Genomic DNA, 15,603 nt, shown 5'->3' on the forward strand with positions numbered 1-15,603 from the left:
TGTGACGGGCCCCTGGACTCCTGTGATTTTGCAAGAGTGGCCCCTTAAGCAAGGCAGATTGAGTTTTGGGGGACATTCTAAAATAAATATTAGAACATAAGAACATGCTCAGTTGTCATTTGTTCCTGCAGGTTTGGCCACAACGCAAAAATCGTCCATTTCATCGGAGCAGAGAAACCGTGGAGCTGCGGCAGTCAGCGGAGCGACAGCTGCTCACACGTCACGGAGCAGTTTGTGTCTCTGTGGTGGAGGGAATACCTCAGTCACGCACCGTCACCTGCACCAGAGAAACCACAACAGGTACCAACATCAGCGTGACCTGAAATCCCAACACTTCCTCTCAGACCGGTTCTACAGAGATCTGAACGTTTGCCATCAAAAGCTTTTGTAAAAATGAAAATTACGCCACAGTTTTCAACGTGCTACAGACGCCACAATTAAAGTTTCTGCTCATTTTCTGCACTTTGCTCATCCGCTAATGTGACATGAATGAGAACTAAATAATGAACACACACTAGTGAACTGAAGCTACATCATTAATAATGACTATTGTTGTTTCTAATTATTCATATCTTCCTCTGATCTTGATATTTTGCTGCAACCCGGTCTCCCAGAAACTCCTTTTGTGTATTTCTTCATTAATTTCAATATTAGGTTGTGGTGACAACATAATTATTGCCTTTTTCAGAGACGTTTCTTTGACTTGATGAATACATTTATGTACTTTTATGGGTTTATAAAGACGGAGAAGAGAATTGCTTGAAAGAAATGATGTATTTTCCGGAGAAAAGACACAGCAACATCTCCCAAAACAAAGCTTTTCCCCAGACACTTCAACATTTCCCGAAACACTACATTTCCCAAACAAAGACTACATTTTTCAAAAAAGTACCTTTCCAGAAGAAAACATTTACCAAAATATTACATTTCCCAAAACACTTCAGCATTTCCCAAAAGAATTCAGCATTTCCCAAAACGCTTCAACATTTCCCAAAATGCTTCAACATTTCCCAAAACACTACATTTCCCAAACAAAGACTACATTTTTCAAAAAAGTACCTTTCCAGAAGAAAATATTTATCAAAATATTACATTTCCCAAAACACTTCAGCATTTTTCAAAACACTTCATTTCCCGAAACACTTCAGCATTTCCCAAAATGCTTCAACATTTCCCAAAACGCTTCAACATTTCCCAAAACAATTCAGCATTTTTCAAAACACTTCAACATTTCCCAAAACAATTCAGCATTTCCCAAAACACTTCAACATTTCCAAAAAATGCTTCAACATTTCCCAAAACAATTCAGCATTTTTCAAAAAACTTCATTTCCCAAAACACTTCAGCATTTCCCAAAATGCTTCAACATTTCCCAAAACGCTTCAACATTTCCAAAAAACAACTTCAACATTTCCCAGAACACTTCAGCTTTTCCCAAACCACTTCAACATTTCCCAAAACCGTACATTTTCCAAAACTCTAGAACATTAAAAAAACATTGCTTTAAGTTCTGTCAAGCAGCACTATTCAGAGGTGTCCAACCATTAATCAGCCGACATGGCGACAAGACTTTCAGGGTTACACAAGATATAAAACGGCATGAATGAACTTGAAGTGTACCAAACATATAACTTCTGCAAATATACAGTAAAATGTTGAAAAAACTGGACCTTGAAAAACACTAATTTGTCTGTAAATGATGAATCTGTGATTATGGTTCTGATTATAAATGTAGTGTTCAGCAGCGGCACTCGATGTGCAGGAAGTTGACCCCGTGCCACGTTTCGGCGGACGCTCGGCAGGTTTTCACTCCAAACACTCGAGCACAACATTTTCACTAATGACTTCCCCTCCTCTTTTAGTCGAAGGTTTGCTAATCAGTCACATAAGCTGCCGCAGACGTTGGCTGGAACATAAACAGGCCGACTGGCAGCCAAACGCGACAAACGCCTGATTTTGGTCGCCATCCCAACACTCAACATCTTCCCTTTTTTTCTTTTTTTTGTCAGATCCAAGAACCAGAAGCCAAGATGCCATTTACAGAAAACTTGGACTGCTCCAATTCACTGCTCGCACATTTTTCACCCCCTTCGGAGATGCTCCATTCACCATCTGAACCAGAGAGAGTAAGCTGAGACGCCAACATATTGATAGTTATAATCCTTAAAGCTGCAATGATCAATATTTGTGTATTAACACTGAGTCAGATCCAAAGGTGATGGTCGTATTGACGAACTTAGAGCAAATTTTTTGAATATATAAATGTCATCACTTCATTATCCTACAAGACATTGTGTTTGTCAATATAAGAGCATGGTTTGTGGGGTCACAGTGACCTTGACCTTTGGTTTTCAATCACCGAATTTAATACAGTTCAGTGTTGAGTCCAAGTGGATTTCAAGAAATTTCCTCAAGATGTTCTTGAGATGTTGCGTTCACGAGAATGAGACTTTGTCCTTTGACCACCAAAATTTAATCAGTTCATTGTTTAGTCCAAGTGAACTTTGGTGCCAAATCTGGAGAAATTACCTCATGGTGTTCATAAGATATCACTTTCATGAAAATGAGGGGGGATAAAAAGGTCACACTGACCTTGACCTTCGACCATCAAAATCAGTTTGTGCCGAATTTGAAGACAAAAGAAACTGCCTTAAAGTGCGTTTGAGAATATGGATGCAAGGTCACAGTGACCTTGACCTTTGACCACTATAATCTAATGGATTTATCATAAAGTTCATGTGAAAGTTAGTGCCAAAAAAGAACCTCCCTAATGGTGTTCATGAGATATTACTTTAATGAAAATGAGAAGGATGCATTGACCTTGAAAAACTAAGACATACAAGACCACAGTTACCTTGACCTTTAAACTCTGACCACCAATATCTAATCAGTTCATCGTTGAGTCCAAGTCAACGTTTGTGCCAAATAAAAAAAAAACTCCCTTAAGGTGTTCTTGAGATATTACATTTACAAGAATAAGACATAAAAGACCACGGTGACCTTGACCTTTAAACTCTGACCACCAATATCTAATCAGTTCATCGTTGAGTCCAAGTCATCGTTTGTGCCAAATTTAGAGAAATTCCTTGAATGCATTCTTGGGCTGCAGAACGGGCGGACCACCCCAAAAACTTGTGACTCCAACATAAAAATATATATGTAGATATTCTGGATACCTAAAAAAATATGTCAACAAAACACTGTTGATAAGAAAATGAATTTAGCCACATTCTGATGACAATAAAAGATACTAGTTTCATCTTAGCTTAGCTTAGCACAAAACTGGGGAAACTGCTAGCTCCATCTAAAGAATAAAGAAACCCTTAAAAGAACTCTTTAAAACTCAGAGTTCACTAAAGGTCACACATATTGTGTGAAGCCAAGTGAGAAGTCATTAGAAATGTTTGCTAATCAATCCATTAATTAGCTTAATGAATGACCTTATTAGCATAGGCGCTTGTGTTTATAATATATCATGGTGCTTATTGTGGTGGGTTATTAGGTAGCTCAAGTGGCTCTTGTTAGTTCCAGTAGATGAGACTGTTAATTTATGAGTATTTCCGCTTGACTGCTTTTGACTGGAGCAGAAAAAAAGAATAGCGGGGACACAGAGCCTATTATCTGCCGCAGGCCTCCGAGCTGCTCATTGTACTCTGTCATTTGTTGAATTCATTTCAACTTGATGCATTGTGTTTAAACAAGCTTGTACGATTAGCGTGAACAGACACACGCCCTCCAGTGTGACAACAGCCACGAACATACATCAACGGCGTTATCAAGCACCCCGCACTGAGAGGGAAGAACGGAGTCGTATTTAAAACTAATCTGGGAGATTTCCCACTTTTTGCTGTTAGCTCCTACAAACTCTATAAGTGACATGACTATATGGTGTCTTCAGCGTTTCAGCACAGAAAACACAGCGTTTAAGGAAGACTCAAAAACTACTGAGAAGACAGAGATCCAGGACCCAGATTTTGGAGCAGAAGGGATGGAGAGAAGTGCTTGTGCCTCAGACACCGATACTTATACACAAACTGTACGTAAACCTAAATCATTGTTCTACCACCCCGACATTAGTTAATGTATGAAAGCCACTGGTTTGAAGATACGCTCCCCTACTTTGATATGGCATATGATAATTTTGTGAAAAAAATATTAAAGAATTGTTTTAATATTGTATTGTGACACAAGTATTGTAATAATATTATACAAAAGTATCGTGAGAATATTGTATCTTAAATCAAGTTTCATGGTAATATTATATTCATGACAAAAGTATAATGATAACATTATATCATGACAAAAGTATTGTGATAATATATCTTGACTTAAGTATTATGATGTTATATCATGACAAAAGTATGATGATAATATAGCTTGACTTAAGTATTGTAATATAATATCATGACTTAGGTATTATGATATTATATCATGACAAAAGTATCATATCACGACAAAAGTATTGATAGTGATAATAATACATCTTGACTTAAGTATTGTGATAATATTATATCATGTTATATCCTGACAAAAGTATTATGATAAGATTATATCATGACAAAAGCACTGTGATAATATTATGTCATGACAAAAGTATTGTGATAATAATAAATCTTAAGTATTGTGATATTATATCCTGACAAAAGTGTCATGATAAGATTATATCATGACAAAAGCATTGTGATAATGTTATATCATGACAAAAGTATTGTGATAGTAATAAATCTTGACTTAAGTATTATGATATTATATCCTGACAAAAGTATCATGATAAGATTATATCATGACAAAAGCATTGTGATAATATTACATCATGACAAAAGCATTGTGATAATAATAAATCTTGACTTAAGTATTGTGATATTATATCCTGACAAAAGTATCATGATAAGATTATATCATGACAAAAGCATTGTGATAATATTACATCATGACAAAAGCATTGTGATAATAATAAATCTTGACTTAAGTATTGTGATATTATATCCTGACAAAAGTATCATGATAAGATTATATCATGAGAAAAGCATTGTGATAATATTATATCATGAAAAAAGTATTGTGATAACATAAAATCTTGACTCAAGTATTATAAAACTATATTCATGACAAAAGTATCATGATAAGATTATTTCATGAGAAAAGCATTGTGATAATATATCATGAAAAAAGTATTGTGATAACATAAAATCTTGACTCAAGTATTATAAAATTATATTCATGACAAAAGTATCATAATATTATTATATCATGACAAAAGTATTGCGATAATATTATATCTTGACTGAAGTATTGCGATATTATATCGTGACAAAAGAATCATGTTAATACTGTATCTTGACAAAAGTATCGGAATAACACTGTATCTGACTTCAAGGAGCAAAAGTCGAGTTCATTTTCCAGTAGACGATCATTAATCAGAAAGTCAATAATACAATATTTTCTCACATGCACCTGAAATGACCAGCGAAGCTTTAAGAGGCACAGCTCTCTCCCAAATTGTTAATAAAGCTTTCATTCATTAGAAGCTCGGCGTGAATGCTTTCAAACTAAGCAAAGTTAAGCGGCAGGAGATGATAATGAACGTTCCACTAATAAGACAAAGGTTAGTTCAAAGTGTTGATAAGATAAAAGCAATTCTGATGTATTATTTTCAGTCTGTTTGCGCATAAAGATGAAGCCGAAGCCTGAACAGAGGGTCTAGTGTTTCTTTGAAGACTCATTTGTTATTCTCCCTCTTCATCACAGCAGAGGGCTGTAGACGCAGAGGCGGAGCGGTTGGAGCATCGCAGGCTGTGGGAGGTTGGCCGGGCTGACTACCTGGGCCGAGATGCCTTCGAGAACATCCAGAAGATGCTGGACCGCTTCCTGGATTAATCGGCAACAGAGTGGTAACAGCCTGATGTCAGAGTTTTAACTGGCTATTTGTTTGTAATGGAAAAAGACAGAATTTTTTATCTATGAAGTCTTGGGGTATCAAGGTTCTGGGCTCAGTGATAGAAACCGTTTGACCCAATGGTCCGGGGTATATCGAGACTGATCTGGTGAAACTAACAAAGACTTAAACAATTTTCACCTATTTTTCTCCAAACAACTACAATTACCTCCTTGCCTCAAGTTACCAGTCGAGTTACAATACGGTTAACATCTTCTGTAAGTTTCAAGATTAGTGTCACCAATAAAAAAACTCTTCTTTCTGTTCTTATATAAAAATGTCATCACTTCATCATAATATCCTGTTAGGTATATTTGTGAAATTTTGTCATAATAAACGTAAGAATTCTTGAGTTACGGTCTCAAAAAACATGTTTTGTGAAGGTCATGATGGCTTTCACGTTCGACCTCCGATCGCCAAATTCTAATCGGTTCGTTCTTGATTCCGAGTGGACGTTTGTGCCAAATTTGAGGCAATTCCCTCGAGGTGTCATGAGCAAAAAGAAGTCAGCTAACATCGTTTCCGAGCTTTAACCATCTTACAGATCAGGATTTATCGGCTACACGTGGACCCACTCCGGACCATGTTTTAAAGTGATCATTAAATATACTAAAAATACATAAAAACGCGTAAACAAAAGTACTGCATAACTCTGCTGTTACATCACGTATGGTTTGGGGTTTTCTTTGGTCATGAAAAAAACGAATTTAAACATCAAATCTAAATTAAAAATTATCAACTAAAACTAATCAACTAATAGGTTAATTAACTAGCTTAATTGTTGCAGCTGTACTTTAATTATGTTTATAACAAAACATCATGTTTTATCGACTCTTTCTTTCTTTTTTAGGCAAAAATCTTCATCTGGAAAGTAATTTAAGCTGTCAGATAGAAGTAAAAAGTACAATATTCCCCTCTGGAATGTAATGAAGTAGAAGTATAAAGTGAAGTTAAAATGAAAATAATATAAGTAGAAGTATTTGAAATTCAAATGGAAGTACAGTGCTTTAGTAAATGTGCTTAATTACATTCCACCACCGCTTATTACTACCAAATTATGTAGTTATTTCTTGGAAACTTTTGATTACTAATTGATGATATTCATAAAATAAAGCAGTACAAAACATATTTGATACTAGGTTACAAAAGCAAAATAATGACTGGACATCAATGTTCCAGATAAAAACAGCTGTGCACTGACTTGTATTTCTGCATGAAGTTGTGTGGAAAAACCAGCAGGGGGCACTGTGGTTCTTCTGCATTAACTCTTCCCATCATGGCAGCAAATCACAGAATCAGGCACACACATTAATAGATGTCTGACTGCAGTCAACAGTATGCCGTATGATCCTTATCCACTGGGCACATGGTGCATGTAATTTTCATAGGCATTCCCATAATGTTGTGACAGGGCGAAGACAGTGTGCCGAATACAAAGCAAACTCCAGGAGGTGAGCTCGGCCCCCTGGCGCCGTGCCGTCGCCAAAAAAAGACTGCACGATGATTGCTTTGAAAGGCAACCTGGCACGTCAGCGCTCCCCGCCGAGTGGCTCCCGTTTGACTCAGATTCATCAAGATTGAAGTGCGAGAGCTGATCTGGGATCTGGTCTCCTTTGACCGCCTCAATCATTAGGACTCTGAAAAGGCAGAAGAAGAACCAGTCCCCAAACACTAACAACAGTTCAGGCCTGATTCTAGAATGCTTTGAAAGGGGGGCAGTAAGAGACGTTGGTTGGTAATATGAGTTATGGTATGCTGAATTGACTTGTGTTTTAATCCAAAGATAAATGACGTCTTCTTTAGGGTTTGAGGACACTTGGGGCCTAGAACTAACCTCAGTTGAGGGGTCCGAGAGGATCAAAATAGGTCTTGTTTATCAAAAAGGTGCCAATGAAAGATCCCCTACACCCTGCAACAGAGGTCCTAGCTAAGCCCCGAATGTTCTAAAATCCTAGAAATGTCCTCAAACTCTAGAAATACCCTAAATTCCTCGAAATGTCCCGAAGTCGTAGAAATGTTCTGAAATCCTAGAAATGTCCTAAAATCTCAAAACCATCCTGAAATCATAAAAATGCCCTAAAATCCTAGAAGTGTCCTAAATCCCAGAAACGGCATTGAATACTAGAAATGTCTTAAAATCCTATACATGTCCTAAAATCCTAGACATGTCCTAAAATCTTAAAAATGGTCTGAAAGACTTGAAATGTCCACAAGCCCCCTTGTGAAATCTTGGAAATATCCTGAAGTCCTAGAAACGTCCCGAATTCCTAGAAGTGTCCCAAAATCTGAGAACCGTCCTAAAATCATAAAAATGTCCTAAAATCCTAGAAATGTTCTGAAATACTTGCAATGTCCTTAACTCCTAGAGATATCCTGAAATCATAGAAACACACTAAAATCCAAGAAATGTCCTAAAACTCTAGAAATGTTCCAAAAATCCTCGAAACGTCCTTAAGTTCTAGAAATGTGGTAAAATGCTTGAAATGTCCTAAAATCCTATACATGTTCTAAATCCCAGAAATGTCTTAAAATACAAGAATTGTCCTAAAACCCTATAAACGTCCAAAAATCATTACATCCTAAAGTCCTAGAAATATCCTAATGGGGCTGCTGCAACTGGCCCCTTACCTCTGGTTATTTTGCAAAAAGTGGCCCCCGAGCAAAGCAAATTGAGTATCCCTGCTCTATTGACAATAACCCGTGCCCATGCCTTGAACCGGTCTTGACTATCTTTATTTTGGACTCTGAGAATTTGCAGGTTTTATTGAATGTTTTAATCTGTGGAATCAGCTCCTGTAATGATTAGCTGGCAGACCGGAGTCTAATCCTGCAATTTAGCATAAATATGACCTGTCACTCATGTCAGCCCCCTGGTGGTAATTACATGTCAAAATTGACAATGTGTCAATGCTGATATTGATTAACCAATGTGACAGTCCAAGATAATTGAGAGCAATATTACCAGTTATGTACAATCATGGCAATATTATTTAAAATAGTCAAGCAAAGTCGGCTACAGTCTGTTTATGGACCAACAAATAAAAACTGATTTTGGATGTGGGTCACTTCCTGGCTGAAGTGTCCATGAGGGCCTCATTTGGGACGGACAAACAGTATGAGCCCCAGTTTCTCTTCCTCCCATCGGGCCAATAATAAGTAGCCATTCGGAAACTTATTTCATTAAAAAAGGAACATGTACAACATAAGGCGTTCCAAATGTATTCTTATTCTCACTTCTATATAGTTGCAGGATCCGACATTTCCCATGATGCAGCTCAACAGCAACTTTTACCAGACCTTCTCTACATGGTAAACAGCCACTTCTTTCAAACCCCCAACCTCCACCTCCACCCTCCGAGTTTATACTTGCAGATCTTCCAACACGTTCTTATCCGAAGTCATCACATATTGCCGCTTTGCAGTGGACTTTTGCATCTACATATTACGCCCTACGTACTGCGTCTGCTGTTGATTTCGTTTTCTGCAACCATGACGACAGCACGAGCACATGACGGGATAGCCCGTTCTCATTCCAAATTTGCCAAAAACGTCCGCTCTGTCAGTGGCGTAATATGTAGCCGTTAAAGTCCACTGACAAAGCGGCAACATGTGATGACTTGGGATGACAATGTGTCAATAACGCAGACATTCTGTTATGTATCTGTATATGACCAGATGATCGAGACGTGTAAAATTGGTGGAGGACGCCTTTAACAAACCTTCTCTGACGCTTCCTCGACACTAAATCCCAAAGGGAAAATCTTCTATTACTTAAAAAACTCAACTGCAGCCGCACTTCAATGGATCATTCTAAATTATTAGCTGTGCTTGAGGGCAGGTTTGAGTTCCAGTTCTCGGCTCTCAGATTTTTTTTTATTTTTTAGATTTTTCCACATCGGTCACTTTTGCTTGTAATACTTTAAGTACATATCTTGCTAGTAATAAAGTAAGTAAGTCCACTGTTCTGACAATCACCAGCTTCGATTTGGTCGAAATAAATCCTTAATTCACCAAGTTAGATGTGAAAAAACAGCAGTAGAGACCAGAGACTGAACTCTGGTGGTGCGTGCTGTGCACTACATACAATGAGTTTTATAGAAATAGGAGTGTGTGTATTTCTGACAGTATTGAAAAATATACCTTCAGGATTTCTAAGTACCTTAAATACCATGATACCACCTAAACCCAAACTAACATTATAATCCTTTGAGCCCCACTACATGCATTTTGAATTAAAAAAAAAAGGCCAGTCATACATAATTTGGCCACATCTGGCTGGTAAAAAATGATGTGCTAAAATTTTGTTTCTAGCAGACTCTGCACGCTGAAGTGAAATTCATCAATCAATGGCAATTTCAACTTCCAAAGCAACTTCGCTGCAAAGAAAAGTGAGTTTCTTTAAATGTAATCTTCCAATACATAACTCACTGAGTGCCTTACGTAAGCAACGCTGACACCACACTGACCCCTCAAAGAATCTCACCAAGCTGACCCAGTCTGTTTGGTTAGACAGTTTGGGACTAACACCCATATGTGCTTCCAAGAAATGCTACCTCTGTGAGGCACATCGGTGCAAAACTCAAGGAGGAATCAGGACACTTTTCTTGGTCCGGTAACCAGGAGCTCCGAGCTGTTTGGTCCACATCGTCGAAACACCTGGGTTCTATTTCCCATCTCTCCCCCTTCACTTGTTTATTCTATATTTTCAACAAAAGTGTTTTCCCCTTTCCCGCCTCTTTTATTGTGTTTAGATGAACAAATAGTCCTGATAATGTCCCCATCTGGAACTCCTCTGTGGCTTGATGAGTACACTAGCTTTCTGCTTGATGGAGTGCTTGTGATTCAGGGATGATTGTGTGTGTGTGTGTGTGTGTGTGTGAGAACAGAGGAAAAAGGGAGAGAATGAAGTGTGTGTGTGCAGGTGTAGGCTACATGTCCATGCCAGTCAGCCCCAGCTGTGATTGCCTTCGGTTACACGCAGTGTGGACGAGAAAGAAATGTGAACTGTCAGAGGATCCTAAGCACCTCCATATGTTTCTGGGTTAACAGCTCTGAACAGCCCCTCATGTGTGGGAGCCGTCGCACGACTATTTTGATTCATGCTCAGAGCCGCCCGGCTAATTTGATCAGCGGTTCAACCGGCGGCTTCGGATTCTAATGAACCACAATTTCTGCGATCAGGCTAATTGGGGATTGCAAGAGTAATGACAGTCAGCTGTGGAGGGGATTCTGCTCCGCTCCTGGTGGGGCGGAGCAGCTGGGTGGAGCTCATCCTTGCAGTGACAATCTGCTGATTGAAACTGGGCCACAAACCAAACCAGTTCCCCACAATTAGACAAACAAGCACTCAGAATTCTAGTGGACAGATGCATCTCCGGGAACATTCGAGGTCAATTTGTCACCTCTTGACTGGCTGAGATACATTTTTTAGAAAGCTCGTAAAAGAGCAGTTGGTGCTTCTGCTACCGGGGTCCAGAACTTGTAAATTGGATATTATTTCTGTGGATCCCATCTAACCCAGGCTGAATAAATGAAACACTAAGTTGCATGTTGGCCTGCAAACATGTTCACATCTGCCCGTAGACTTAGACACTAATTCCCAATGCGGGAGATGATCGAAAAGGTCCAAAGTTTCCTGCACAGCTGCGGGAACCTGAGCGGATCTTTGAGAAAGTATCTGTTGTACAGTTAAAACAAAGCAGCAAATGAAGTAAATGTTCAAGAAACAAACTATACTATAATTCTAAGGCGCTGACAGTCTTTTCACATCAGTTTCTCTTACAATCAGAACAAAGTTTTTTTTCCTGGGGCAATACTGCTCCAAATCACTACAGTCTTTCACTGTTTAAAAAGTTTCATAAAAAAAAGAAAAAAACACACAAAAGCATAAAGCAATACTCAAAGATGAAAATATGTTTTCATGATAAATGTTCCCTTCGATCAGAGCCGTGGAGCTGAGGTAATCCTTGGCCGGCATTACTAAAAATATGTTACAGCCAGGGACCATTTTGCGGTGTGATAACTCCAGGCGGGATACATCTGCAACTTAAAACAAAAGTAGGCCAAATTGGAGGGTCACAGGCCCATACCCTACTTTCCAGAATCCCATCAGTTGCTGATACAAGGCATTTTATTTTAAAACATGTACAGGACCGTGTTGTCGGCAATGCAGGAGTTTGAACAAACTTCATAAATGAGTGGAATTTGTGCTTGTAAATTTGGAAATACTGTACTCAAAGAAGCAGGCCGCCAAAGAGCAGCCACGCAGCAGCGAAGCTGCATGTGTGAACACAACATACAAGGCATTTTATTTTAAAACATTTACAGGAACGTGTTTTTCGGCAATGCAGGAGCTTCATAAATGTGTGGAATTTGTGCCTATAAATGTGGAAATACAGTACTCAAAGCAGCAGACAGAGATGCAGCGGCCACGCAGCAGCCACACAGCAGCCACGCAGCAGCGAAGCTGCATGTGCGAAGCTTCGTAAATGTGTACGAAGCTTCGTAAATGTGTGGAATTTGTGCCTATAAATGTGGAAATACAATGCTCAAAGCAGACAGCAACGCAGCTGCCATGCAACAGCCACACAGCAGTGAAGCTGCATGTGTGAACACCACTTACAAGGCATTTTATTTTAAAACATTTACAGGAACGTGTTTTTCAGCAATGCAAGAGCTTTGTAAATGTGTGGAATTTGTGCCTATAAATGTGGAAATACAGTACTCAAAGCAGCAGACAGCGACGCAGCAGCCACGCAGCAGCGAAGCTGCATGTGTGAACACCACATACAAGGTCTTAAGATACTGACAACGGCATCCTCAGGCCGAATAACAATTACAAATACAGTACTCATAGCAGCAGGCAGCAACGCAGCAGGCAGCAACGCAGCAGGCAGCAACGTCACTCAGGTCGAATAACATAGAGTGTGTCATCACAAACTGAGACTGTTTAGTCGCGCTTACAAGTATTATATCATAAATGTAAGTTAACTAAGCCATTGGTTAGAAGATGAAGTGACAATGAGGTCGTAAATTGTCTGAAAATGGTACTAAAGATATTAAAATTGCTTGGACCACAACCATCTTTGAGCTTGGCCTTTATTACGATCTTAGCTACGCGTCTGTAGAGTTCTGTGGTGATAAAATTTTCCTACCTTTACTTATAGCTTCCCCTCAACAGCCTGATATGGTGGTGCGAAGAACTTGAAGCAGTCAGGCAGATTTACTGAGCCGACCACAAAATACCACCAAGGCCGCAAAAATGCGTCACCTCGTTTTAATTAGGAGGCTTATCCACTGTCGCAGTAAATCAGATGATCATCTGATTTACTGTGAACATGAGCATCCGTGAAGACAGCTCAGCACTCATGTGGAAAACAAGCAATATATCAAACATGCACACTTAAACCCGAGCTGTATGAAAAGCTGTCAGCATCACAGCAGCCGCAGAGGAAGAGAGGTGTTAGCTCAGCGCCGCTTTCATTACCAACCATTCGACACCGTGTTCTCTGCGCCGAAGAAAGACGCCTTCTGATGGAGCGGTTCTTTTAACTTCACATTCACTCTCTGTGTGTAGCTCAGACATGAAGCGCCTTGATGTTCAGATGTATTGATGGTGTTGCTGTAGGACACAAATTCTCCTCAGCCGGAGCTCCCTCGTACCGTCTTTGATTCGTCAATCAGCTGCTACACCATGTGAGAATCTCCACTCATTCAGAGATCACAGCCCCTCGCTGAAGCTTCTTTTCGTTTTGTTGAATCTGAGCGGAAGATACGTCTGATTATCATTAATCCTTTCAAATAGTCACTGATTTTTCAATTTCCCATGATGTCAGTTTCCTTAATAGACCATCTGAAGTCAGGGCAGATGAGCATTGGAAAGTAACCGTGCCTGTGAACGGCGTAAACATCAGAAACTGGTCTGTTTCGGAAACAGGTGGGCACAAGATGTGTGCTTTTTCAAACGGTTCGAGCAGGTTCTGGGTCACAATCAGACAGCTTTCCAACACACAGGGATCACGGCAGAGTGGGTAAGCTGGTTTCGCTGTCAGGCTCCTTTAGCCGCAGGGGGAAAAACATGCCTCACTGCAGCCTGATTACAGCTCTCAGAGTGGAAAATGTTGATTTCATCAGCATGAAGCAAACTAAAGAGCATTTGTGTGGAAGTGTAGCACTGGTTAACACTCTTTTATGACAGGCAAAATAAAGACGCAGACCCTGTTTAGACCTGGTATTAGTCTGCGTTTTTCGTGATCTGAATGCAAATGGACATTTGTGTTCAGATTTTGTTATCATGTCTGCACTTTTGCTAGCTGTTTTGCATAGATATATACTGCCGTTGCTGCTTTCCTTTGGAATGATGCATCAATGCAGCCGCCACTTTGTGTCGTCGGCAGCCATGCCTATTTATTGCATTAGTCAGTGGATGCAGTCGTGTATCAATGATAAATAGCATCATAAATTACTGGATTTTTACCAGTTTTCAAGCTGTTTCATTTGCTACAAATGGCAGACATGTATTTATAATACAGAATAATTGGTTAAACTAAAATGCAGGTTTTAATACCAATATGCGTCACCCTATTTAGATAGTAGACATTAGTTCTGTGACAAATTCATGTAAGATAGTAGTAGCTAATAGTTACATTATTCTGAGAAACAAATCTCCGTTTTGTACAAGTGAAGGATGCATGTTTTTCCGACGACATTGACGTTAACTTTAAAGTGATGAAACAGGAGCCAATGAGCAATATTGTGTTCTGGGAAATTTTGTTATATTTCTGATAACATCCCCCTCTTTTAAACTAATTTTCAGGTCATTTTCCTGTCACCTTTTACTAATTTCTTGCAATTTGTGGGAAATTTCTTGCCACAGAGAGCTCTGTCCCGACTTGCTTGTGTGTCTGTCTGTTTGTGTGTCTGCTTTTTGCTCTCTCTCTGTTTAGACACAACTGGCAAGCACTGTGGAAAAGACTGGATGCAAATTTAAACATGTATCTTGTACAGAGTTTAGTGCAGTGTCACCTCTATGGAGCTCAGCAATCTGATTGCTGATTTATCATCTTTTATCTGTTTATTATGTCTATTTCATGTCATTTTTTCCCCGCACAAACAGATGCAACTTCAGTTGCAGTGAAGCACAATACTGATGATCAAAAGTTGTTAAGTAAAACTACAATGTCTTAGTTTTAAAAAAGTTCTCAAAAAAGTACCAATACTCACAAAACCACCTTTTTACAGTAACGAGGTACGATTCTTTAATTTCACCCCTGGAAATGTCTCAAAGTGTGACTCTTTGAGACCAAATATGCTGAACTAATGGGGGATTTCCTCAACGCTCCAGATGTTTCTTCTTTCTGGAAGACGAGACTGCGGCTGTATTCCCAGAGCGGTGATTGCAAGTTTCTAGTCTTTGAGAATAATGGTGACCTACTTCTTTCATCCAATATGCTATTTTTTTTTTCACAGATTTGTATCTGTGCTGTGCTTTCTATAAACTATATTCAACTTTTTGAATAATTTCATAGCTTAAAAGTATATGAAGTCGCAAGATTTTTGGCAAATACTACAATTTCTAAGTTATTCTCAGTTATGGGTGTCATTTATAGTACAGTGACAAACATTCTTGAGTCATTTACCAATCTCTTGCTTCCCTGGTTTCAGCAATA

The 15,603-nt window shown here is 39.0% G+C and overlaps 1 protein-coding gene across 1 annotated transcript; it reads left to right on the plus strand.

Moving 5' to 3' along the window:
• Positions 1-128: 128 nt before the first annotated feature.
• On the plus strand, positions 129-6,205 carry LOC121963015 (glycogenin-2-like). The gene is made up of 4 exons (XM_042513372.1): positions 129-300; positions 2,010-2,126; positions 3,899-4,036; positions 5,749-6,205. Exons 2-4 carry the CDS (start codon positions 2,031-2,033, stop codon positions 5,875-5,877), a joined length of 363 nt encoding a protein of 120 aa, XP_042369306.1. The 5' UTR covers positions 129-300; positions 2,010-2,030; the 3' UTR covers positions 5,878-6,205.
• Positions 6,206-15,603: the final 9,398 nt, after the last annotated feature.

This window comes from Plectropomus leopardus, chromosome 24 (genome assembly GCF_008729295.1).
Source record: "Plectropomus leopardus isolate mb chromosome 24, YSFRI_Pleo_2.0, whole genome shotgun sequence".
Taxonomy (NCBI): Eukaryota; Metazoa; Chordata; class Actinopteri; order Perciformes; family Serranidae; genus Plectropomus; species Plectropomus leopardus.

Bases quoted from the DNA above. Each gene is read 5' to 3' on its own strand.
- LOC121963015 (XM_042513372.1), top strand. From the start codon at position 2,031: ATGCCATTTACAGAAAACTTGGACTGCTCCAATTCACTGCTCGCACAT. The intron at 2,127-3,898 runs GTAAGCTGAGAC...TGGTGTCTTCAG, and splicing joins CACCATCTGAACCAGAGAGA to CGTTTCAGCACAGAAAACAC. The intron at 4,037-5,748 runs GTACGTAAACCT...TCTTCATCACAG, and splicing joins CCGATACTTATACACAAACT to CAGAGGGCTGTAGACGCAGA.